Source organism: Cucurbita moschata, unplaced genomic scaffold, assembly GCF_002738365.1.
Source record: "Cucurbita moschata cultivar Rifu unplaced genomic scaffold, Cmos_1.0 Cmo_Scf00038, whole genome shotgun sequence".
NCBI classification, from domain to species: domain Eukaryota; kingdom Viridiplantae; phylum Streptophyta; class Magnoliopsida; order Cucurbitales; family Cucurbitaceae; genus Cucurbita; species Cucurbita moschata.
The window spans coordinates 1,182,046-1,207,233 of record NW_019268554.1 but is presented as its reverse complement, the minus strand read 5'-3'; the positions used below and the strand labels follow the sequence as shown (position 1 = coordinate 1,207,233).

At 37.0% G+C, this 25,188-nt stretch overlaps 3 protein-coding genes across 3 annotated transcripts in view; all 3 read right to left on the bottom strand.

Annotated features, from left to right (window-relative positions):
* Positions 1-95: 95 nt before the first annotated feature.
* LOC111432557 (auxilin-related protein 2-like) lies at positions 96-9,042 on the bottom strand. The gene is made up of 8 exons (XM_023069500.1): positions 8,042-9,042; positions 2,935-4,648; positions 2,716-2,851; positions 2,518-2,615; positions 2,248-2,313; positions 1,564-1,653; positions 923-1,099; positions 96-555 (listed from the first exon to the last, which is right to left on the bottom strand). The coding sequence occupies exons 1-8, from the start codon at positions 8,692-8,694 to the stop codon at positions 517-519; spliced, it is 2,973 nt and encodes a 990-aa protein (XP_022925268.1). The 5' UTR covers positions 8,695-9,042; the 3' UTR covers positions 96-516.
* Positions 9,043-10,636: 1,594 nt separating this feature from the next.
* On the bottom strand, positions 10,637-25,086 carry LOC111432565 (ultraviolet-B receptor UVR8). Its single transcript, XM_023069515.1, has 13 exons — positions 24,959-25,086; positions 24,527-24,666; positions 23,421-23,607; positions 22,394-22,540; positions 21,476-21,557; positions 19,639-19,794; positions 17,488-17,661; positions 16,962-17,033; positions 15,267-15,338; positions 15,011-15,129; positions 13,749-13,834; positions 13,616-13,668; positions 10,637-11,010 (listed from the first exon to the last, which is right to left on the bottom strand). Exons 2-13 carry the CDS (start codon positions 24,612-24,614, stop codon positions 10,924-10,926), a joined length of 1,323 nt encoding a protein of 440 aa, XP_022925283.1. The 5' UTR covers positions 24,615-24,666; positions 24,959-25,086; the 3' UTR covers positions 10,637-10,923.
* Positions 18,921-25,188, bottom strand: part of LOC111432563 (CBS domain-containing protein CBSCBSPB3) — a 29,934-nt gene continuing 23,666 nt past the window's right edge. Inside the window, exons 15-16 of the mRNA XM_023069511.1 lie at positions 24,471-24,476; positions 18,921-18,956 (exon numbers count right to left, since the gene is read on the bottom strand). Of these exons, the coding sequence (XP_022925279.1) occupies positions 18,936-18,956; positions 24,471-24,476 (27 nt within the window). The 3' untranslated portion in view covers positions 18,921-18,935. The remainder of the gene's footprint in view (positions 18,957-24,470; positions 24,477-25,188) is intronic.

Below are 25,188 nucleotides of genomic sequence, written 5' to 3'. Positions count from 1 at the left end.
CAACTCGGATTCAATCCCTCAAGTTGAGATCACCCAACACCGTCGAACGAACTTCTCAGAACTTAGAACAAGTGAATCAGACAACAGAGGAAAGGAAAGAAAAAAACCAATTGAAATTTCCTATGTTACTCAAAAGTGTGATTGTGAACACAATTTCTTCTACATATTCACCCAGATTGTACATATCACAAGCAAGAATCGGTGAAGAAATGACTTCATCATCATATTTCTACTTCATATCTAACTCTTCCCCATCATATTACCATTCAGATCTTTCTTCCTTTTTCTTGACTTGGAGCATCATCATCCATTATACAGGATAAACAAAAAGAATAAGAAACAATTAAATCATATTACCATTTGGAATTCATCTCGTCAACCAAATCACGACCACGCCATGGCTTACTGGTTGCATGCCAAGATGAACTCCGAAGAACACCACCAATATGAAGCTTTCCTTCAAACCAGATAACCTAACCATTCTCCCCTTCCTCTTACAAAAATCATCAAATGAATTTAGAAAAGTTCCTCCGAATTAAATTTGTTCCACGCCTCCTGCCATCACGGTATAGACATCTTTAATAAGTGCAATCGAGATCACAAAATCCGAAACACAACAGAGAAGAGATAAGATAGTAGAAACTGAGAGTTTATAGAGACATATTTTTGTTTTTGAAATTTGACTAAGAACTGAAATGTAATTGCAAGTATGGTAAAAAACATATTATCGAAATCGAGTGTAAGTAGGCATAACTAAAAAAATCAGTACCCAACTACAATAAAATCGTCTATTGAAGTGCTCATATAACATCCAATAACTAACAGGAAACATTGTGAAATATCAAATATTGCAGTAGTTGAAATTTTGAGTTAGATTATGGCTTTTCTTATCATTATCAAACTATATATTACTCTGAAGTACCTTTAAAATGTCAAACACCTTCTCAGCAACATACTTTTGCTGAAGAGTGGCACCTTTTTGCTGCACCTTATCGGGGTGAATGCACAGTGTTGCTTTCCTATATGCTTTCTTGACTGCATTTGGAATAACCATCTCAGTCAAAGAAACTGGCTGCCACCCACACTCAGGCCAGAGCACCTATTATAATTCAACAGTGAAAAAAACAGGTAAACCAACCAGTCAATCAGAACAGTATTCTCATGCCATGTTAACAAAGAACAATTCATTCTGACACCTAGCCTCTTATAATACCATTTGAATTCTTTATTCTAAATGAAATGCTTGCAAGGTTCTTTAGCTAATAAATCCACAATGAGTTTTGTTAATATCTTCAAAATATAGGTACTCACAAAAAATTGAGGAACACGATGGTTTGGGTTGGATTATAAGATGATATTAGGTTAATTTAGATTCAAATCAGTTCAACAAGATTGAATGGGTTCAGTTCAAATGATCCTTCATTATTCAAGTTTGAACTGAAAAAAACTTATGAAGTTAAAATGTTTTGAGGTAAAGAAAGTGAAGGCCCACATGCTCTCAGGATTTATAATGATTTCAGATGATGCAATAAAGCAAAACTAAAATGCTGACGAAGAACATACATATTGCAAAGTTGATAAAAGAGCACGTAAATTGCCCTCCTTCCCGGCAGCCCAACGCTTGATCTCAGAATCCAGTGTTTCAGAAATTCTCTGCAAACATAATATTGAGGGAAAATCTAATGAAATGCTTGCTTCTTAAAAAAAAAAAGGTTTCAAATTGCAAGATTGTTCTATGTAATATAAAGATATAGAGTGGCAGAAAATGTTAAATAGTTTCTTCCACTTCATCATCATCCGGATATAGCATGGGGAAAAACAAGCAATTTCAAGAATATCAAACAGTTAGTAGCTTCAGATCATGGTAAATTTTTCAGGACTTCCAATTTGAAATTAAGTTCTAGACTGCAGTGACCATCACCTGACTAAAACAAATTTCCTTCCAAGTTTTTTGGTTGGTTTACAAATCGAGGTGTCATTACACCATTTTTCTAACCAGATTATATCAAGTACTTCAAATATTTCATTGATAAATCTATGTTAAGTCTCAGAAAATTACGAGAAAAGTAAATGAAAACAAGATGTGGCAGATAACAACAATATGAAAAACTAGGTTTTCTCCAATCCTCTTGAACAACACAGATTCAGGACAATAAAACCCTAGTTCTAGCACGCACAAAACATAAATGGATGAGCTCAAAAATGGAAAAGAAACAAAGGCAATAAATATCAAGAACATGCACTCACATGTCTCTCGGCTTGTTCCCTCTGCATTTGAAGATCTCGCTCATTTTTCTCAGCAAGAGCTTTAGCCTGAAACAAAACATACAAATTTGAAAAAGCTCTTTAAAGCAGAGCACATTGTAAGGGCAACAGCATAAATAGATTATAATCAAATATAAGTCCATACGGACTATAAAATGTAATACAGTAGTTCTAGTTCCAAGTGTTTTATCTCTTTTGTCAGTGTCAATCTGTTTTGTAACGCATATTTAAACAGAAAGCACACAAGCATACCGCACGTGATTGGACCCTCTGGTGGCGTTCCAACCTGGCTCTTCGTCTTTCCTCACTTTCCCCATCAACTTCCTGGAATTCTCCAGAAGATGGAGGACCTTTGCCAAAACAAACACTAAAAGTCAAGGACTGTGATAAAAAAGGTTCAAGTTCTACGCTGAAACTTTGTCAAATATAGTATTCAGATTGTAGAAGTACCTCCAAAAATAGCTGAAAGATCATCAACAATATTAGTGGCTGAAGATGCTTTCCTCAGATTTGATGATGTGGCAGAAGATGGTTTAGTTGTCTCAGACGCTGGTCTACTTGGAGGTTGGGCATCAAAGAAGTTATCCTGAAAAAAACAATCAGTAGGTAACCAGAGATTGGAAAGGAAGCAAGGGCAGCCTCAGAAGATTTACAAACTCTAGTCCTCACCATAGGGTTGGCCCTAGGCCTAGGTGCACTACTGGCTCTACCCATGCTAAAAAATGACTCAAGGTCATTTTCAGCCTTCTGTTGGCTTGCCCTGGCTGCAGCAGCAGCCCTCTCTCGAGCGTCTACAGCAGCCCTTTCTCGAGCCTCTGCAGCAGCTCTTTCCACAGCAGCTCGCTCTGCCCTACTTCGTGCTTCAGCTTCTGCCCTCGCAACAGAAGCTCTCTCTCGTGCTTCCCTCTCTTTTGCTTCTGCAGCTGCCTTTTCTGCTTTTTCCCGTGCCTCTGCTGCAGCCCTTTCTGCTCTTTCCCGGGCCTCTGCTGCAGCCCTTTCACGAGCTTCAGCTTGAGCTCTCTGAACTGCAGTCCTTTCAGCACGTTCTCGAGCCTCCGCATTTGCCTTTTCAACAGCAGCCCTTTCAGCTTTTAAGCGAGCTTCAGTAGCTGCCCTCTCACGTGCTTCCCTTGTGGCCCTTTCAACAGCCTGTCTGACTTTTATCCTTTCCATCTCAAGCTCCCTAGCTCTCTCCCTTTCCTTCTCTAACCTTCTTTGTTCTTTCTCCCTCTCCTCTCTTTCCTTCTCAAGCTCCCTCGTTCTTTCCCTCTCTTTTTCAACTCTCCGTTTCTCCTTCTCCTTCTCTTCCCTTTCCCTTTGGAACCGTTCATGATCCAAACTCTCCTCATCTTCAACTCTCTCATTTCGCATGCCTTTCTCCTCTCTATCCCAATATACAGCTTCTTTACTTCTAGAAGTTCTTGTACTCTCTCTCTCCCTCACTTCCTTGGCATGCTTAAACTTCGCCTCTGCTCTATCCATTGCCTCCTTCATGGCTGCAGCAGCAGAATTCATCTCTAATTCTTCACTAGAAAGACCGTTGACTTGTTCATCAGCATTACTTTGATTTCTTCCCATGGCAAATTCCTCAAGTTCATCAATTGAAGATACTTGATCTCCCACTGAAGCAGAGGCAGGTTTAGGAATCTGAAAATGATGTGTAGAATTGGGAAATGAAGAAAAGTCATTAGCATTCATCTTTGAACTTCGGGAGCCAGACAAACCCATTCCTTCTTTTGGAACCTGCTGTGGTATAGGAGGTGGTGGTCTTGAAGGGGGTGGTGCAATAGTGGGTTGTGTAAAAAGAGGAATCTCTGATACAGTGAGCCATATTTCATCAGGTTCAACATTATCTTCAAATCTAGATGTATCCCCCATCACATTTTCATCTTTTGAAGCAGGAGGAGATGTTGATTGAGGCATAAATTTGTGAGAATTACTCGAAACTGTAGGAATATCAAACATAGGCTGATCATCTTGTCTATCATTCTTAGCAGACACATCCTTCTTCAAAGGTTGTCCAGAAGTTCTTCCAGATTGTTTTTCCACAGTTTCTTTACTGTTAGAATTTTGAGGCCCAGCAGCATTTCGGTCTACCCTAGGAGGACTCCTAGCCATATCTCTATTACTGCCTTCTGATGAAAATGCTGGGACAGATTTACCAAGGCTAGCAAATGGGTCCATATCATCAAAAGCTTTATTATTTGCATCTGAGGAAGGGTAACCATCAAATTTTGGGCTTTTAAAATTACCAATGTCACTAGCTTCTTCATGTGGGTCACTGTGCTCCTTCGATGTCCCAAACGGGTTTTCCATTGGCTTGGAGGATGTTTTACTCTTAACTGAAGTTGGCTCTGATGACCAGCTAGCTCCTGAGGTTGACCTGAAAATAATATTATAGGAAGCATAAGCATCATTCCATTTTTCATTTGCGGGTCAGAACAGCATCCATTAAAAGAAAGGAAAACTCAGTTCCAAAATTTCTGAGTGCCTATGAAACGTTCGAATATACTGCTCTATTTAGGCAGTCTCTTCTTCTATAGTATAGTAAAGAAAGTCCAAATGAGGAAGAAAGTAGTGGAGGAATCTCAAGGGGGATTACATAGTTAATAAAGTACAATAATGAAGCAAACTGACAAAGAAAAAAAGAAGAAGAAGAAGGAAAATGAGCCATGAGACTGCCACGATAACATATTTAAGTACAAGGACTTGAAATTTTGTAGTGAATAGAAATGAATTTGTTATTTTTACCAGCAGACAGCATCATTCAAGCCAACCATCCTCGACTAAAGCGAATGCTCAGCTTGAAGATGCTGTTCATGGTCTAATAGCTGATTATTATTTCAAGCGAATAGAAACGAATTTCCGAGTGTGTTCACTTTCCATGGTAAACCCAGAAACGAGGCACAGGTTTGCCATGGAAAATGCTTTCTATTCAAAGCAGATTCTGATATTTCAAACCTACCCCTCGTTTCTAGGTTTGCCCAGAATTTTGTAAATGCTTCATAGGTGGATACTCATCTCATCATGGTTGCTTTAATCTTCTTGGAGATGAGGAAAATAAAATTCTCATTGAAGCAAGCATTAAGAGTTCCATCCTAAAAATCAAATTAAAAAAAAAAAACAAAAAACTAGATCACTTATACAGAATCAAACTTGGCTATGCTCAAACACTTCTTCAATGTGTAATAAAATCATCAAGGTAAGGAGCTTTGTGACTTCCCTAACTTTTAATTATTTTCCTAATCTCTGTGTTGTCAAAAGGACTAATAAATCATCCAATATCTATTTCACTTATCGGATCCCAACAGATGGCATCAAATATGAAAAAACAGGCCTCCCTTCCAGAGTTCAAAAAGAGATCAACCACGCATCTCTTAATTTGGTTCTTTGTAAACAAGATCACACCCAGTTCTTGATCAACTCCTAAATGAAAGCTTTTCTCCTACTACCATTAGCAATTTTGTGAAAGAAATTGGAGTCTTCTCCACCATCTTCAAGCCAATGAGTTCGACATTACTAAGGCCATTGCCTATCTTCTAAGTACATGTCTTGAAGTAGCTCAAGTTTCCATTTTCTCCCAATAGGTGTAAAAATTATATTCATTGCGTGGGGGATGTAGCTCGAGTCACTATCTTTAACTGACTTGGTAAATTTTAACTTTTTCATAGTAGGATCTCCAGAAATCTCCATATTCCATCCCTTCAAACCTTGCTTCAAAATTTTGAGTTTTTCAATTTTAACTCATTCCACCACAGAAGCAATGCCACCTTCTTTTCTAGATTGAGAAGCTGTGATGAGAAAGCCAAAAGTTCTCAGATTTAATAGCATAGGTCCCGAATAAAAGGTACATGTTTTTGGGAAAACTACAAAAAGGATCCATTTCTCTCCTTCCAATAAGCCAAGGAGACTAGCAACCACTCATTTGAGACAAGAAACCCTAATATTGGACTAAGAGAAACAATTGAAAGGCAAACATCCCTCAATGAAAGCTCACCAATGAATTTGTAAAAATGTCTCATATTAAAAGTGATATTTCCTCTAGAAGATTTTTCAAAAGCCCATCTAACAACAATGAATCACCTGTAATGCACCAACAACCATTACAAAGACCATAAAGATCATAATTTTCTGCCAAAAATGATATCAATACCTACCGTTGGCTGGCCAATAAACACCTAAAATCCATCAAGATGTGTTACTATCGAATGAAAACTTTATGAAAAGTGAAAAGACACATACCTCCAAGGACTTCAAAAGCTGAGTGAATTTTCTTTCCAAGGAACAAAAATATCAGTAGCAGCTCCTTCAAAGTTAATGAAAGACCACCCTAGTGAGAAGAAGACTGAATCAAACTGTCTAATAGAATCCCACACCAAACTTCTCCTCTTTCAATTCCAAGGCCTCTAACATACCAAAAAAGAATCTTCACAAAATAGGGGAAAATTCAATTTGCAATGATGACCCAATGACTAAGTCATAGTTGACAGAGGTATTTAGATTTTTTAATTCTCTGCATTATATCCCAAATGCTTTTTTTTTTTTTTTTTTTCTATCCACTAACTTTCTTAATTGATCTCTTCATAGGAATGGTACAGAACACAAGCCTAAATTCTTTAATTGAATGGCATCTGCTCCCAATATTAAATGACTATCTGATAGGGAGGTCAATATTTTGGTCGAAGTGGCCAAGGTTGTAGTTCCCCACAAAGGAAAAAGAGAGCAAATTTATTCCTCGTTTGAGATATTTATGCCTAATACCACTGCAGTTTTGCTATTTGAAATGTTGCCATTGTAATTAGATTCCAAATTTTTCTTGGTTAAATGGAGAAGGACGAGTAAATGTGAAACCATCAATCCCATTTTCTCTTCAAGGAGGTTAAAACCTTGGGAGTATGAACAAGAACTACACAAGGGTACATTTGTCTAACCTTTTAGAGACTCTCTCAACAACAAGGGACTAGAAATCTGGCTTGTTGGTATTACTTCCCAACACAAAACGGAGATAACAAATAGAGGCCAAGAATCAACCAAATAACCGAGTCTCTCAACTTTCCTAGAGACCTCTCGGTTTCGTCTACATTAATATTGACAAGAAGGGTCTTCAGTAGATTAATTTTCATTCATACCGCAAGCTCAAAAGACTTTAGAGTACCCATAATATTATCTAGTTCCATCTCCTCGAAAGGCCCCAAAAACAATGTTATCAACCACACATAGTAAAATGACTCAATTTGGTTATGTTGCTGCAAGTTCTAAGTTCTTTGTCTGATGAGAAAAGGAGAGATGAGATCACTTTGCCTAAGATCTTTCAATGAATTCTACCTCCAGGTTCACCATTAATAAAGACCACGAATTTGGTGATATAAATTCTCCAAGAAATCCAATCCGACCCAAAATCCTATTCAACCAAGTGAAAGGCTTTCTCGAGATCGAATTTCAAGACTCAAGACCGATTAATGGAGTATTTGAATTCATTTCATTTAGCATAAAGTCTTCCATAGAACGCCATGTACTCGGTGCAAAGCAGCCCCACAAAACCATGTTAACCTAGAGTCGGCTAGCAAAAGAAGTCAAGAAGAAACAAGCAATTGCATCAAGAGATGTAAAACTACCAGGCTTAACCAACATGAAATATAGTGGAGACAGTAATAAATCATTCTAAAGTGCCAAATCTAGAAAACTTCCCGAACCCAAATTAATGAACAGGTAATTACAAAGCTTAATTAAACTACAGAACTCTATTTGAAGATTGCACACCATCACCACGTTATACCTGTCACCAGGGGGGCTGCGGCTTCTAAACCCAGGTATCAAATCATCAAAAGCAGGAATTTCTTTATCTTTACCCTGCGTTCCTTTCCCACCCGTACCCTTCGACACACCTTCCGATTTTCCAAATCCCCCAAGAAGATCATCGAATGCTGAATCTGCTTTAGGCGGCGAAGACATAGATGAAAACACATCATCATACTGAACTTTCGACGAGCTTTTCAAGCCCGGAATGCCATCAAAGATATCATCATCATACACAGGTTTATCATAAACCGGTGAGCTCGAAGCTGCCGGTTGACCAGAATTACCAGCCCCATGAAATAAGGAGTCAAAATTAACATCCGAATCACCCCCACGACTCTCCGATTTTCTGGAGAATTTCGCCGACCCACCAAGCAAATCATCAAGACCACCAAATTCGCGATTCTCATGAGCACTCATCGATCGATGAAGCGAATCATGGTCATCGGCGAGAGACCCAGATAAGGAATTAGAGGCCTTAGTCGATCGGAAGGAGCCCCGAGATCCGAGATCGAAATTAGGGGAGGTGGTAGCGTTGATATTGGACGTACCCTTTGGAGCAGCCATTGGGGCGGCTTTACCTTGGGGCTTGAATCCATAATTGGTTGCTAGAAGACCCTCAAAGTCGTTCATAACGATAAGCTAATTACAAACAGAGAGCGATTCAAAAACAAAAACAGCAATCCAGAGAGGAAGAAGTCAAAATTTGAAGGGGGGGAAGGGATCGGCGAAGGAAATGAAAGGAAATGAAGGGATCTAAATTCACCGGAGAGAGAGAGAGAGAGAGAGAGAATGAAGGACCTCCTGCAATGAAGTGCAGAGAGGGAAATGGGCGGCAGAATCAGAGGGAATACAATACAAGAATTAAGCCCTCATTTTTTTGTATCGTGAAAATCTCTCAAAATCAAGATCGGGATGTTCCTGTTGTAAGATAAGATGAGTGTTTTTCATCTGTGGAAATATTCAACAAACCATTAATTATAGAATGCTTCTTCCTTTTCATCTTATATTCACCTTTTAAAATAAGATAATGACTTCGAACTCAAAAATTAATAACGTTAAGATTAACATATATTCTTGTTTCCGTCTCATTAAAAAATTTTCATTCTTATTTTCACTCCATTACTCGTCTTGGATAGTCAGGTTGAAAATCTCTAAGGCCTCGAGACTCAAAAAAAATTTCATTTTTTTTTATTCTAGATTAATTTTAAAAAATCAAAATATATATATATATATATATATTGTATTTATTTATTCAAATAATTGATTTTAAAATTATTTAATATTTTATTATAGTTTAATATTAAAATTATATATAATAATAGTATAACACAAAAGTTGAATTAGAAAAAAAATAATAATAATAGAAGCTAAAAACAGGTATAAGCAACCATGTTATTAATTTTTTTATTCAAAAAAATAAAATGAATTTATTGGGCCGGACTAGGGACCCAAATAGATTTCTCAACGTCGAGTCAAACGGAGGATTTTTCGTTTCTTTTGAGGCAGAGTATCACGGCCATATTTGTTCAAAGCGTGTTATTTGTGGGCGCATATCGGATGTCCCGATCATGTTTATTTAGGACATATTGTCCATGGTTGTATGCTCGTTCCAAACCCTTAACATGTTTTCATGTTAGATAGGTATTTACTATTCTTGTTGTGTCGATACAAGAGTGTATAACCGATCACCAAAATCTCGTCTACACCCATCAGACTAAAATGTCCCAATATGTATTGAGGAATGCGACTAATTCTCAATTTTTCTTTGACTAATTCTCAATTTTTCTTTGACTAATTCTACCAAAACCGTTGTTGCTTATTTGCTTTTAGCTTATAACATTGATTTTTTTCAAATTCTTTTCAACGCATTTCCTCGAACATTTCTTCTAAACGTGACCTGAAGGCTCGATCATACATCAAGGTTGTCTGCAAAGTCTGCTTTCCGTATGGTTGACTTGTTCACCGGGTTTGAATTTTCTTAACTCATCCTTTTCCTACCACAAGTTTCATATTTTAAGAGAAACGATTTGAATTTTTAACCAAATTAATATATATATATATAAATAAAACAAAGAAATCTGCCACCAAAAATAAAATAACATTTATATGCTTAAGTTTTTTAAAATTCCAAAACAAAAAAAGTAATTTACGATAGAAATTGGGCGAATCATTATTAGTATTCACAATTACTAACATTAATAAAACATAATAACGAAACAAAAGTATACACACTAAACCCGAACATAATAAAGCTTGCAATGGTAGCAATTCTATGTTCATACTGATCTTTAGCTATTTTTTAAACAGATAATATCAATTTACGCTTCATTCATAATTTATAAAGATCACTAACTGTTCCACTCGATACCTATGTCCCAATACCTGTAGAACTTTTGTAAACAAATAATATCAACTTACGCATAATTCAATCGATTAAAACATAAATAATTTAAATTCTCAACCATAAGATCACTAACTATTCCACTCGATAACCATCGAGAGATTTCAATTATCAACAGGTTATCGAGAAAGCCCATAAAAACTTTGTTGAAATAATCAAAAACTGCAAACGGTTCTCAAAGTTCATTCTGAATTAGCTCAGAAACTGCAATTTACAGACAATGCTACAAAGAAGGGGAGGAAAAAAGGCATGTGATTGTGTAGCAAGGTTAAATTTGATGCCATAGTATCAACAGAAGCAAAGAACATGTAATACTGAGGCCAGCTAAAATAAGCTGTTATATGGTGTCATAGATCTCTTAGGTCTACAAATTCGGGACTAGATTTCTAAGAAATGGACGGAATTTACAATAATCAAAGCGTGGAACGTCTTTTCAAGACGTTTTAAGTTTTGGGAAATCAGACACGTAACCTTTTTACATCAGTTTCGGGGACGTTGGCATCGCTCCCGTTACCCCTCACGGATCCTATTGATGGCCCCTGCACCTGAACGAACAATATCGTACATAGCATTAGAACCTGTGTTTCTCATCGTATAATTCATTCATATCTTACTCGTAAGCTACGTATATCGGGAGTATCATTCGATAAAGTCACGATAATAGTATTATTTAATAACCTTACTTCAACATGACCTGTTCTATAGGTTGTACAACTTTGTCCTTACGAGCCAGTAACATTAACCCTACTACTTTACTTCTGTGGTAAGAACTTGAGATGTTTGATGATACCCTTCGAGGTCCTACGTCCAAGTCCCCTATTTGAACCTCGGAACTTAAAAACTCTCTCGGAGTTGGTCTCGGAGAGAGCAGAGGCTTTCTAGGGAATGGGACTTTTGGCTCCCAGCACGATGGAGCTTTAACAAGTCCAAGTTTCGACAAACTTTGACACAAATGTCAAGACGAACTTTGGGTTTCTAACTCTACAAAGACTTGCTAGGACTAGGTTTTTAACTCTGAAGGTAAGGATCTTCGGGTCTTTAGCCTACCAAAGCTCCAATAGATCCAAGTTTGGACGCACGAACTTTGAGATGAACTATGAGAAGGACGAACTTTGAGTTTGTAGCCCTCCAAACCTCTAATAGGTCAAACTTTGGTCCGAACGCCGAGACAGACTCAAGAAAGGACGAACTTTAAATTTCTAACTCTCCAAAGCTCGAAAAGGGTCAGAGTTCGGCTCTCCAACAATCAAGTTATTAAATACATAAATGTGTATATATATGGATAAAATTTGAAAAGCTTAATCATATCATCACAATTAGATGTTACCCAGACTTCAGCATAAGAGAGCACCCTACAACATTGACTGATCCCACCAAAATTGAAATGAATTTCTACTTGAAAGTAATAAAATAAGCACCATTCGAGCATCATCTTTCCCATTTCTAAGTTTCAAGCAATTCTTGTAGTAGGTTGCATCCGAGCCATTTAATCAAGCCTTGAACAAGTTCGATTGTGGAGTGACTCAATTTAGAACAAAGTTCCAAATCTTGATCTAAGAAGGTATTAATTTCTTTGATTCAGGTGTTCTTGCTTATCAAGCCTTGAATAAGTTCGAGTGACTCAGTTTAGAACAAGGTTCCAAATCTTGGTCTAAGGAGGTATTAATTTCTTTGATTCAGGTGTTTTTGCTTATCAAGCCTTGAATAAGTTCGATTGTGGAGTGACTCAAGTTAGAACAAGATTCCAAATCTTGATCTAAGGAGGTATTAATTTATTTGATTCAGGTGTTCTTGCTTATCAAGCCTTGAATAAGTTCGATTATAGAGGAACTCAATTTAGAACAAGGTTCCAAATCTTGATCTAAGGAGGTATTAATTTATTTGATTCAAGTGTTCTTGCTTATCAAGCCTTGAATAAGTTCGATTATGGAGGGACTCAATTTAGAACAAGGTTCCAAATCTTGATCTAAGAGGTATTAATTTCTTTGATTCAGGTGTTCTTGCTTATCAAGCCTTGAATAAGTTCGATTATGGAGGGACTCAATTTAGAACAAGGTTCCAAATCTTGATCTAAGAGGTATTAATTTCTTTGATTCAGGTGTTCTTGCTTATCAAGCCTTGAATAAGTTCGATTATGGAGGGACTCAATTTAGAACAAGGTTCCAAATCTTGATCTAAGAGGTATTAATTTCTTTGATTCAGGTGTTCTTGCTTATCAAGCCTTGAATAAGTTCGATTGTGGAGTGACTCAAGTTTGTAGGAGTGAAAGCTTCATATANTCAAGCCTTGAATAAGTTCGATTATGGAGGGACTCAATTTAGAACAAGGTTCCAAATCTTGATCTAAGAGGTATTAATTTCTTTGATTCAGGTGTTCTTGCTTATCAAGCCTTGAATAAGTTCGATTGCGGAGTTCAAGGCTTGATAAGTTAGAACAAGGTTCCAAATCAAAGAAATTAATACCTTCTTAGATCAAGATTTGGAACCTTGTTCTAACTTATCAAGCCTTGAATAAGTTCGATTGTGGAGTGACTCAAGTTTGTAGGAGTGAAAGCTTCATATAACTCGAGCATATAATTCGAAAAAGCAAGAGCAGCAAGTCCAAGTAAATAAAATACGAAACAAATACGTAATTTTTTTAGGATTAAACAAAAGGATTCGCAAATAAAAGTGCTAATGCTACAACCAGTCCATAAATTGTTAAAGCTTCCATAAAAGCCAGACTAAGCAATAAAGTACCTCGGATTTTTCCCTCCGCCTCGGGTTGTCTCGCGATCCCTTCTACAGNAAAAAAAAAAGTTCCATTCGAGATTGGACTAAAAAAGGGAAGGAAGAAGGCGAGTCAGTATGCTAATGCCTCATCCTCCTTATCAAGCCTTGAATAAGTTCGATTGTGGAGTGACTCAAGTTTGTAGGAGTGAAAGCTTCATATAACTCGAGCATATAATTCGAAAAAGCAAGAGCAGCAAGTCCAAGTAAATAAAATACGAAACAAATACGTAATTTTTTTAGGATTAATTTCTTTGATTCAGGAGTTCTTGCTTCAACAAAAGCTTGAATCGTTGGGCTTAGAATTAGGATTGCCTTATCAATTAAACCCCAAGCAATATTATGTGAAAAAAATGAAAAGACCAATTAAAACTAAGCTTACAGGTTCATCAGGAACAATCGCATATCTTTCTATTGGAGACACCCAAGTTTTTCCTGCACAAGAAACAGCACAAGGAAGCAACAAGTTAAATTTTTACATCAAACACATTAGCAGGTGTTGAATAAAGCAGTACCTGAAGATGAATCTAAGTTTGAGGATTCAATATGTTGTCCCCTACAACCATCCACGCTTAAAGCTTCGAGGATCATCGGTGCGTTCCTTCGATTAAAGAACAGATATCATCAGTTCTAATGGACAACTTTGAAGTAGACTAGTTGAAAAAACAAAGGTAAGACATCCAGCTAAAGCAAAAGGAGAGATTCAAATAAGGAAATCCACAAAAGAGTTAAGCCGCCATGCCATATCATGAAACTTACAGCATCTTACAAAGCCAAAAATGAAACTTTTGTTTTATAAGAGCTGAGATTTTATATGAATCTCTTGTAATTAGCTTACTTTTTCAATTATAAAGATTGTTGGAGATTCTCCCTTGTTGTTTGGTTGCATCAAGACGAAAATAAGATACAGGAAAAAGAAACGCACAACACGAACAAAAGTTGAGCTAACATTTAAAGAAGCTATATGAAATAAGTGGAATGGATGTAACGACCCAAATCCACCGCTAGCAGATATTGTCCTCTTTGGGCTTTCCCTTTCGGGCTTCCCCTCAAGGCTTTAAAACGCGTCTGCTAGGAGAAGGTTTCCACACCCTTATAAATGGTGGTTTGTTCTCCTCCCCAACTAACGTGGGACATCACAATGGAAGATAAAATTTGTAACAGCCCAAGCTCAGCGGTAGCAGATATTGTCCTCTTTGAGCTTTCCCTTTCGGGCTTCCCCTCAAGGTTTTTAAAACGCGTCAAGTAGGGAGAGGTTTCCACACCCTTATAAAGAATGTTTCGTTCTCTTCCCCACCCAACGTGAGATATCACAATCAACCCCCCTTCAGGGCCCAGCGTCCTCTCTGGCACTCGTTCCCTTCTCCAATCGATGTGGGACCTCCCAATCCACCCCCCTTCGGGACCCAGCGTCCTCTCTGGCACTCGTTCCCTTCTCCAATCGATGTGGGACCTCCTAATCCACCCCCCTTCGGGGCCCAACGTTCTTGCTGGCACACTGCCTTATGTCCACCCCCTTCGGAGCTCAACCTCCTTTTTGAGCTTTCCCTTTCAGGCTTCCCCTCAAGGTTTTTAAAACGCGTCTGCTAGGGAGAGGTTTCCACACCCTTATAAAAAATGTTTCGTTCTCCTCCCCAACCGATGTGGGATGTCACAAAATTGAAGCAAGATATCCATACAAAAGCAATACCAAAGTTCTTAAAAAGAATACTGCAAAAGAAATAATATAAGCATTTTGCAGAACATGTATATCAGTCCAAACAGCCATATATATTACCTGTCCACTGACTCTCCATGTCCAAGCTGCCCATTTGTACCTCTACCCCAAGAAAACACATTTTGCTTATCAGTAACAGCCAGTGTATGCCTCCATCCACACGAGATCTGAATTACTTTCTGTTAAAAGAGCAAGGGAGATCAAATATCAAACAAAGAGCTAATCATGTCTCCTAACTTATAAAGGTGAAAATATTCACATAACAAAAATATGACAGGCTGAAAAAATTACTAGAAGCTCAGAAACAAGTATATACCTGATCCGACGGGAAATTTATTTGCTTGGGAGAGCAATGATCAACATTATCACCAACTCCAACCTGCCCAAACTGTACACGAAGAGGGAGACACGAGAACGATTAAATTTATGTCTAAACATGGATTTATTTAGAAGTATCAAACTTAGTTTTCCTTAATTTATTATGCAAATTCTTCATGACACATCAGATTATCCATTAATTCTTTTAACAAGAATAAAATCTAATGAATATATGAAATTTACAAAGAATATACATAGATGATGCTTATCGAGTAGACCTATGTGATGAGTTATAAAAATCAATCCCATCTTCAGAATCGTTAATTGTTTTGAGTATCACGCACCCGATGCTTTTCAGCTAGTCCCCCTAACTCGAGGTTGAGTTATTTTCCAAGGGAGAGGAAATCTAATATGAATTTTAGTTAATTACTTTTCAGTTAAGCCTTGTTAGCAAGGCTAATATGAATTGTAGTTACACAGTAACCTACAAAGTTTGGTATAGACATTAAGCCACAGTTTGGTTTGCTCGGGACAGTTATGAGCACATAGTCTAAGTTTCCCTGTATAGGATTATGTTCGACAAGAGCCTACAAGTTAGTTGCTTACTGAGTATATACTCATTCTATGTTATTCTATTTTTTCCAGATGGAGTGTAGACCACTGTTGATGGCGGGTGCCGGAGCCATGCAGCTGCAGGGATGCCTTTTAGATCAAGTCTTCTTCCTTCTTGTCATTTTTCTATTATTTTAAATGCTACTTCTCGAAACTCATGTATTTTTGTAAACAATTTTGATTTGACTCCGTGGATTTTACCTTTAAACTACTTATATGTCGGTTTTGAATGCATATTTAAATTTTAAAATACTTGAGTCTCCCGTTTTACAAAAGAACATTTTACCGCCCTTTTTACCCTTGAGTGTACGTAACGACCTGTTATTCGAGGTATCAAAGAGATCAGGTCGTTACAATACATCTCTTTTGTAAATTTCAAACATCAATAATTTCATTTTGTTAGTGAGAAACTACATCAAGGTTTTGTCTACAAAGTACATGAAAACTGTAGAAAAATCAAGAAAAGTTTCAACAAAATCTTTTGAGGGGAGTGTTACGGTATATGTGTGAATGTAGGGAGCATATTAATCTTTAGTCTTTCTTGTAATTTTATTATTCTTAGTTTAGGGCTTTCACGTTTGCCTAAATATATTCAACTCCTCTGATATATAGAACAGATGGAAATCTTCCACATATTGGTCTCTTTCTGTGAGAGCCCACATTGGTCGGAGAAGGGAACAAATCATTCCTTATAAGGGTGTGGAAACCTCTTCCTGCATTTTAAAACCTTAAGGGGGGAAGCCTAAAAGGGAAAGCCTAAATAAGATAAGCAGTGGGCTTAGGTTGTTATAAATGGTATTAGAGCCAGACACCGGGCGGTGTACCAACAAGGGCGTTGAACCCCCAAGGGGGGGTGGATTGTGAGATCCCACATCGGTTTGAGAGAGGAACGAAGCATTCCATATAAAGGTGTGGAAACCTCTTCCTAACAGACGCGTTTTAAAACTTTGAGAGGAAGCCCACAGAGGAGAGCCCAAAGAAGACAACATTTGTTAGCGGTGAGCTTGAGGAATCATAAATCAACGAACTACTTACCATAATTATAAATTTATAACGGATAACAAGTGGAGAATCGACAAACCTTATTCCAGCCCCATCCGTAAAGTTTCCCATCAGTTGTAAGAGCCAATGTATGCCTCCAACCACCTGATATCTGAAATTTTTAAGACAACAGTGCCTTCTTTTACAATTTTGAAAGAGAACATTAAAAGAAAAGAGGTAAATGCGTCAAAATAAAATGAGAATTGATAATTCTTAATGAAATCAGATGTCACAGCAAAAGAATCCTCAAAGAAATTTACTCAAATCAGTTTCATTTCAGCACCATTCTTTCCAGTAAAAAAAAAAAAACATGTTCCGAATGCACTAATACTCTCCTCGATCTACCTCTAAAACCTCCTGTCGACCCCTCGATAATCATACAAAGGAAGCTACTAATTTTTTACTTACACAATTAAGAAAAGAATTCAAACACTAATGCTATCAATTTCTTAAGGGAGGAGAAGAATCGCTGTAGAGTTCCCAAGAATTTATTCTCCTGATAGTACGATTAGTACGATTAGACATGCATACACGAGATCTACATATAATAACTGCAGAAAAGCCACCTGAGAAATAGAATCCCCACATAGCGCTTCTAGCCTGTGAGGTATGAGGCGATCCTCAAAATCTCCATGTCCTAGTTGTCCATATTTGCTCCATCCATATGTGTATAATCCGCCCGAAGAGGAAACTGATATAGTGTGCCGCCATCCACAAGCAACCATCACCATCTTGTCATCCTGCAACGTAAGTTTTGCAAGATAGTACATGAGGCAGACAGAAGAATAAGTCGACAAAAATTATGAATTACAAGTTCCCCATGGAATGAATTATGGGGCCTATTCTCAGCATCTGATCTGCCTTCCTTTTTATGCTTCTAAATTATGGGGTTCTATGATTACATGATATCTCAGAAGACAGAAAATTCATTAACTAAAACCTTCCATGACTATTATCCTTGATTTTCAATTCAATAATTAAAATTTTGAAAGCATGGAGTGATGTTATCTAAAAAATATAATATTAAATGTAGTCAAACAGAGACTAAAAAATTAAAAGTTACAACTTATACCAATAACTTGGACCTTTCTAACTTTATAGTGAAGCGTATTTAGCTAGGAGCAGTCCTATGTTGGATGAAGTCTTAAGAATTTTCCTACGAAACATGTGAGTGAAGACAAAGCATGTTAAAAGGACATGAGTTGGTTTCTGGGAATAGTCTTCACTATTAGAAGCAACTGAAGAACAGTAGGTAACGTAGTCATGTCGCATGAGAATGTTGGGGCCATCAAGTGTGGAATCAAGATTCCAAATCCTAGTTCGAATCTTGGGCATGAGGCATTACAAATTGTATCAGAGTGAAACCTCTCCTAGTAGGATGTAGTTTGGGGACGAACTAAGACAAAAGTTGGTGGGCATGTGATGCCCGAGTAAATGAGGGGTACATAAATGAACAGAGATCACATTCGAACTAGAGCAATCCTAAGAATATGATGGTTAAGAAAAGCTTAAAAAAATTGAGAGTTAATCCTTATACCAAAAAGGTGCAGTTTTTTATTTTTTTTATGACTCAATCATAAGAGCTTCATATTGAAGCGTGCTTAGCTTGGAGCAATCTTATATTGTGTGAGCTCCTAGGAATATTCCTAGAAAGCATGTGAGTGAAGACAAAGCATGCTAAAGTAACATATGTTGGTTTGTAGGATAATCTTCACTCTTAGAAGCAATTCACGACAAGTAAGCAACATGGTCATGCCGTGGGATGCAAGGAAAATATAAGAGCTATCATGTAGAATCGAATTCCAAATCCTAGTTTGAAACTTGGGCATGGAGAGTTGCAGTCTAGACCCCAATCCTTCTAGAGGTTTCTCTTGTTGTTCCTACTTTCTTTTTCGATGTCGCTCCTTCCTCGTTAGCTACTCCTAAGGCTTATATTTTTGGATCTCTTTTGAAGAAGTGAAGCTTTGAAGCTGTTTGCATGGCAAGTTTTACTTTGAAAGGTTAACACTTAGGATCATGCCCAAAGGCACTCTTCCTATTCCATTCAATGTTCCATTCAAAATAATCCAAATCAGAATATTAATTCCTTTAGGACTCCTTGATTCCCAAATGGCCTGAAACAATTCATAATTAATAGGAGAGCCCGAGGCTACGTGGTGAGACACGGAACTAATAGAAAATCTGCCCGAAAAAACAAGTAACTAGCGTTGAGCCATCTACCAAAGGATCCAATAAACCCAACAAAGATTGAAAATCTAGGATTTACTCAATCTTTTAAAAGTCTTCTGTACAAAATATTCCAAGACAAATCAAGAATCCCAAAAATCCGAAATCGAGACATTAGGATATGAAGAAATCATAAAGAGCTGATGACAACGGATCTTTAAAAAACCATCAACACACCAAACGTCATGCCAGAAGAAAATACATTTTCCATTTTCCAGTTTAAAGACAGCAAAGGATTCATTGTATGTTCTTAAATGAATATTCGTACCACAAATATGACAATATTTGCATCGTTATGACAGATAACTCGATCTTAGCAAGACTCCCTATTCTTGTATTGCATGTTTCATGGATTAAGTGTTAATCCCAAAGCATTAATAAAAAATGACCATAGCCACCAGATAAATATTACTAATCACTCACTTAATTGGAACCTTAAATCATTATTTATTGGGATAAAAAGGATAAAGAATGCAAAATTGTCAACATACATCAACAGAAGAAACTTTCTGGGGCACCAATCGATCATTTCGGTCACCTAATCCCAAGTTTCCATACCGACCCCAGCCCCATCCAAAGAGCTCTCCATCTTCTGTCACAGCAGCAGTATGTTCAGCACCTGCAGCTACCATTTTTATGGATATTCCCTACAACAGAAGTTTAGTTACAATGTCAATTTTAGAAAGAAAAAAAAAATTACAAAATGAAAGAGTTCTTCAAATTATATTTAATATTTCATAAACAAATTTGCATCACAAAGGCATTGGATTAGATCACAGTTTGAATACACTAAATAAATAAAAATAACAATCAAATTCCCACTCATATAACAATACAGCGAGAACATGAACTGCTGCAGATGATCATAAAATGCATGCAGAATGTGATGCTTGAATGCATGAGGTTGTAATGTTGCGCCTATGAATATAATCATGCAGTGGCAAGCAAGTCAAATTTGGTATATGTTACCCTATTATAGTTCTTAAAAAAATCATAACTATAGTTAGAAAAAAAGGTTCATTTTAACATCAAAGCATATTTTGTTCCTAAGGTCACAGTAATCTTCTAATTAACATTTCTCTAATCATTAGAAAATGTTGAATATTTTAAGAAATGGAAGTGTATGTTTCGAGAAAATCGGTCTTTATCTTTACGGACTAAATCATGAGATAATGGGATTAAGTTATAATAGCTAATTAACCTTCCGCTTACAATAAAACTTAATGAACCTGCAAACTAATCCTAGACAGCCAAAAGTCGAAAACAAAATAAATAACAGAATAAATATTATAATTCAGTATTGCACCCAATAACAAGCTGACATCAGTTCTATCTCCCTTAAAAGAAACCGATCCTCGAGTTGTTAAATATCAGAAGCTTAAATGTTAAAATCATTTTAGATGCTGAGATCAGATGGTGATAGGCCATAGTTAGCTGTTTATCAGAGAGAGAAGGGAGAAATAGTTAAGGTATATGTGTATATGTGAGTCAGTTAGTTGGAGGCCCACTTGTAACTCAACAACGGGAGTTCATGGAGTAGGGAATATCAGTAGATGTGAGTGGGTCTAAGGGAGCTTGTATGCCTTAATTGGTAGTGAGATAGAGGAATGGCCCCAAGAGCGCTTATGTCATATGGGAACTCATGGCTGGAAACAATCCTTATGGTTTTGATATTCGGTAGGAATAAGAAAAATCAAAGTCCAAGTTGGTTGGTGAGCCTAGCGATAGGAAACTATCTAGCTTGGTTCGGAGAGCACTTGTTGGGTTAAAGATTTTTTGTTGCTAAATGCTAAACTATTGACCCTACTTGTTCGGATGGGTGTTCACCCCAAAGTGTTCCCGGGGGAAAGCACGGGAGCTCGATAATCTTCTCCATGGTTTGTACTTTTTGTGGGAGGATTCCTCTTTCATTAATAAAGAGAAAGGATACAAAAGAGAGGACAAGAGGTCCTTACAACACAAAAATCCCATGGAGTCCTAACCAAAAGGCTGATAATAAAAAAAGCTATTAACGTGAGAGTAATAATAATACATAAAGATCCATCAATTTGTAACTCCATAGAATTTGCAAGAACTTAATCCTTCAAGAACTAAAAATATACAGTCGAGGTCGAGGTCAATGAGTTATATCCAATGAACGATTTCACATTAATAACTTAGTCCAAATACCGTTTTTCATATCTCATTATCCAATGACATATTTCGCGCTTACATATCTTGATCTAGATATAAAAATGACAACGGTAGATCACGAGAAGCATTCGAGGATAAAGTGTAAAATTTGTAAGCACAATATCCATTTGAAATAGCAATCGAAACGATACTAACCTGAAATGCTTGGATTTTCTGCGGCACAAGAGCATCTTCAGTGGTACCAAGACCAAGTTGACCATTTTGATTCCTTCCCCAACTTCATCCATATACAACCAAATACAGAGTAAACCATATACTATAAAGTATTAAAATAAGATATAAATATGCAGAAATAAATTAAGAAAACAGATAAGTAAGTCATATAAAGACTAAATATCTCCAATTGCGATCACGGTGTAACTTGACCTTAAACAAAGCTTCAGAATGTGCACTGACAATTTTTTTTTTTCGCCGCCTTTTCGTGATGAAATAAAAGGTTGGTCTATACAAATAAAAGAACACAAAAGCGAGAACAAAAAAAAATCCACTACTAAATAAACCAATATAAGGGACAAAATTGAATATTACAAAAAAAGGATCAATTTTGTAAATAATAAGAGATGATAGACGATTCTAAAATTCCTTAAGCCATACACCGAAACATGAGACATTAAACCTACCCAAATCCCGTACTTCCTCCTCTAAGAACTCTCGAAACCTCTAAACATTCCCCTTTACCTCTCGAGCCAAATATTATACCGAATGAAACGGTCTCTCCCTTATCTCAAAATACCTTCATGATCAAATGGCATAACTATTACGATTCAACGTCAAGCTCTCATTGGTAAATGAAAGAACACAATGGCATCCGAAAAACCAGTCCAAAAATGAGGGAGTCAAGAACGTTGAAGTTAGCGTTTATCATAATGTCGCTGCACAAAATTACATTTTTTTAATTTGTCAAACTAGACCATAATTAACTATCACAAAAAGGAAAATAATAATCATCATAATACACCCCGAAACCGTCAAAAAGGTCGAGTTACACAAAAATGATTACCTTGAGATAATTGATAAAATAAAGTCTATAAGGATTGGGAAAATACTACCAACCTCTGCACCTCGCCTTCCATAGTAACCGCCAAGCAGTGGCTATCTCCACAAGCAATTTGCCTTATCCTAAGACCATGTAATGCTTTAATTGGCTTTGGTGTGAACAGATCACTAGAATTACCATGACCTAACCTCCCAAAGTCACCCCTGGAAATCAAGTTAAAGAAAATAGTCAATAAGATACATCTCAGCAATAGTATTAAAACGTAGCGACTTCACCAACTTAAAGAAGGACCCAAATTCGAAGTACCCCCCACAAAACTAAATCCAAAGGAGGTCAGGAAAAGTTTAAAAGTATTGATTTAGTGTACTTAAAATGTTTATGAAGACCCAGTCAGAGTGATTCTTTACAGGTTTCAAACTATTTCAATTAATACAATGATATATGTCTCCAAAAGCGACTGATTTTTTCTTCAATGAGTAAAATTGGTCTTGGCAATAAGGTTGAATCAAATCCTTGGATATAAAGTCTGGTGTGTTTTGTTTAGACCTCTTCTTCACAATATTTATTTTTCTCTCCATAAAAGAAGTACGTTAAGCCAGTGTTTCATGCATCAGCCATACCTACATGGGAACTTGGCCTTGTAAGGAAACTTAAGTCAGTGGCAGGTTAGAGAACTTAAGTGAAGGTGGATTGGATGGTTCAGTATGTGACTCTATTGTGACTGAATTTTGGCTAGAATCTGTAGTAGGAGTGGACTCAATGGTTGGATTTAGAGTGTCCAAGGGATCCACTATTTCCTAAGGACTCTCTTCAACTACAACTTTCTCCCCCGGAATAGAGGCTTCGGAGAAGAAAGGTTTATGCTTGGTAAATGTCACGTCATTCGAGATGTACGATTTCCTAGATGGCCTTTTATAATACAAAAAGAACTAACGAAATCCTGAAGAATTACACCAATATTCCTTAAGTTAAGGTTATTCTTTCCCCATAAACTATTGACTTTATGTAGAGATTGTCTATCGTAAATATTCTAGTAAGTAAATAGGACACTATAAAAGTGAGTGCCGAAGTGTAGTCACTTACCATCCCCAACTATAAACTTCTGTACATGCTTCAGAATAAGCTATTGTATGATCAGCTCCACAAGTAACGGATATTATTTCATGGCCATCCAATGCACTCAATTGGGTCGGTGAAAGTCGATCTTCAGCATCTCCATGACCTAATTGACCATCTTCTCCACGACCCCAAGAACAAACAACATTTCCAGCTGCACACCATCCAAAGAACGATTAATATCCATGACAAATGGTTAAATGTGACTGCAAACCTTTCTTGTTACAGCAAACAAAAACATTGCCTAGTTGATATGAAATTACGAAAAGGAGATACCGTCATTGTAAATTAGCTCCGAACTAAAACAACATTGTGAATGGAAAGTCATGTGTGACATGGAGAATAAACGTTTAGTCTATGTGAGGATTTTATCAAACTATACGGACTAATTCTAACATTTAAAACCATAAGAACTAAATTCCTAACTTTTTCGAAACCACAGAGACCAAATTAGTAATTTAACTGGATTGGAGTCCGTTCTTATATTTAGTTTTGGGATTCTTTTATGGGCTTGTTTTTGTATGCCTCTGAACATAAAAGCTCTCTTTCTTATCCAAAAATGAAGATACATTCTGTCACTTTTGATATTCAAGACATTGTAACACATTGCACAAGTTTCAAAGAAAATCATATAGAAAATGAAACTTTCATGGGAAGAAACAAAATAACACAAAAAATGCATTAAAAAACGAATCAAAAGTGCCAAAACAAAGTACAAACTATCATTACAAAAAGGGATTCGATCTAAAACACTTATCCTCGTAAGAAATTACAAAGACCATTTGATATCAACGCCCAAAATGAGGCATTGAACCTAAACAACAGGACCCACAAACCCAAGAAGAATCAGTATCCAAAAAGATCTAACCCTATCAAGAACAACAATAGCTATTCGAAGTCAACCAACGCCCGATGAACAAACTCACACATCATCATAGAACGACGGTGCCTCACTTAACCCATTTTCATCATTATCTTGAAATAAACAGATCAAAATCTTCTTTGTCAGCACCGCACATTGATCTACCAGAACAATAGCAAGGAAATTGAAGAGAAAAATCGAAGTAGCTTACAAAGAAGAGCAACCGAGTGGCTAGCACCGGCAGAGATGAAAAGAACACGACGAACAGGAGAAGTCGCTTCCATCACCACCTCAGTCATTTTCGCTCCCTTCTGAGAATCCGAATCTCAATTTCGTTTGCTTGAGTGATGCCTTCAAAAACAGTACGGAACAAGGACAAAAAAAGCTTAAAGAGATGGAAAAAAATGGGAGTTAGGGAAAGGGAAAATCAGTAATGGATAAACAGTGAGAAACCCATATAGAATTTGTGCCTCAAAACAAGAAATTGGACAGAAAATAGCCAAATAAAACCAAAATTGAAAAGAGTTAAAAGAAGGATAAAAAGTATTTATAACGATAGAGACATGGATATCATTATTTGAAGAGAAAACCTGCAGCAAACCAACTACCACCCACTGCCGACTGACCAACATTTAAACTGTACCTCACATTCGCAGTGGCTGAGATTGAGAGTTCAAGTGGGAATTAGAGAAAATAAGGAAGGGGACTAGACAAGAGCATATGGGCATTGGGCACACCCATGATGAAAGTGGCATTCAATGCGGTGGGGTCCGACCTGTGGTTTCTTTCGCCTTCATTTCTCTGCCCGTAGTTTCTCAATCCGACAAATTGTTTCTTTTCTTCCATTCTCTAAAAGACTGAACCAGAAGCTTC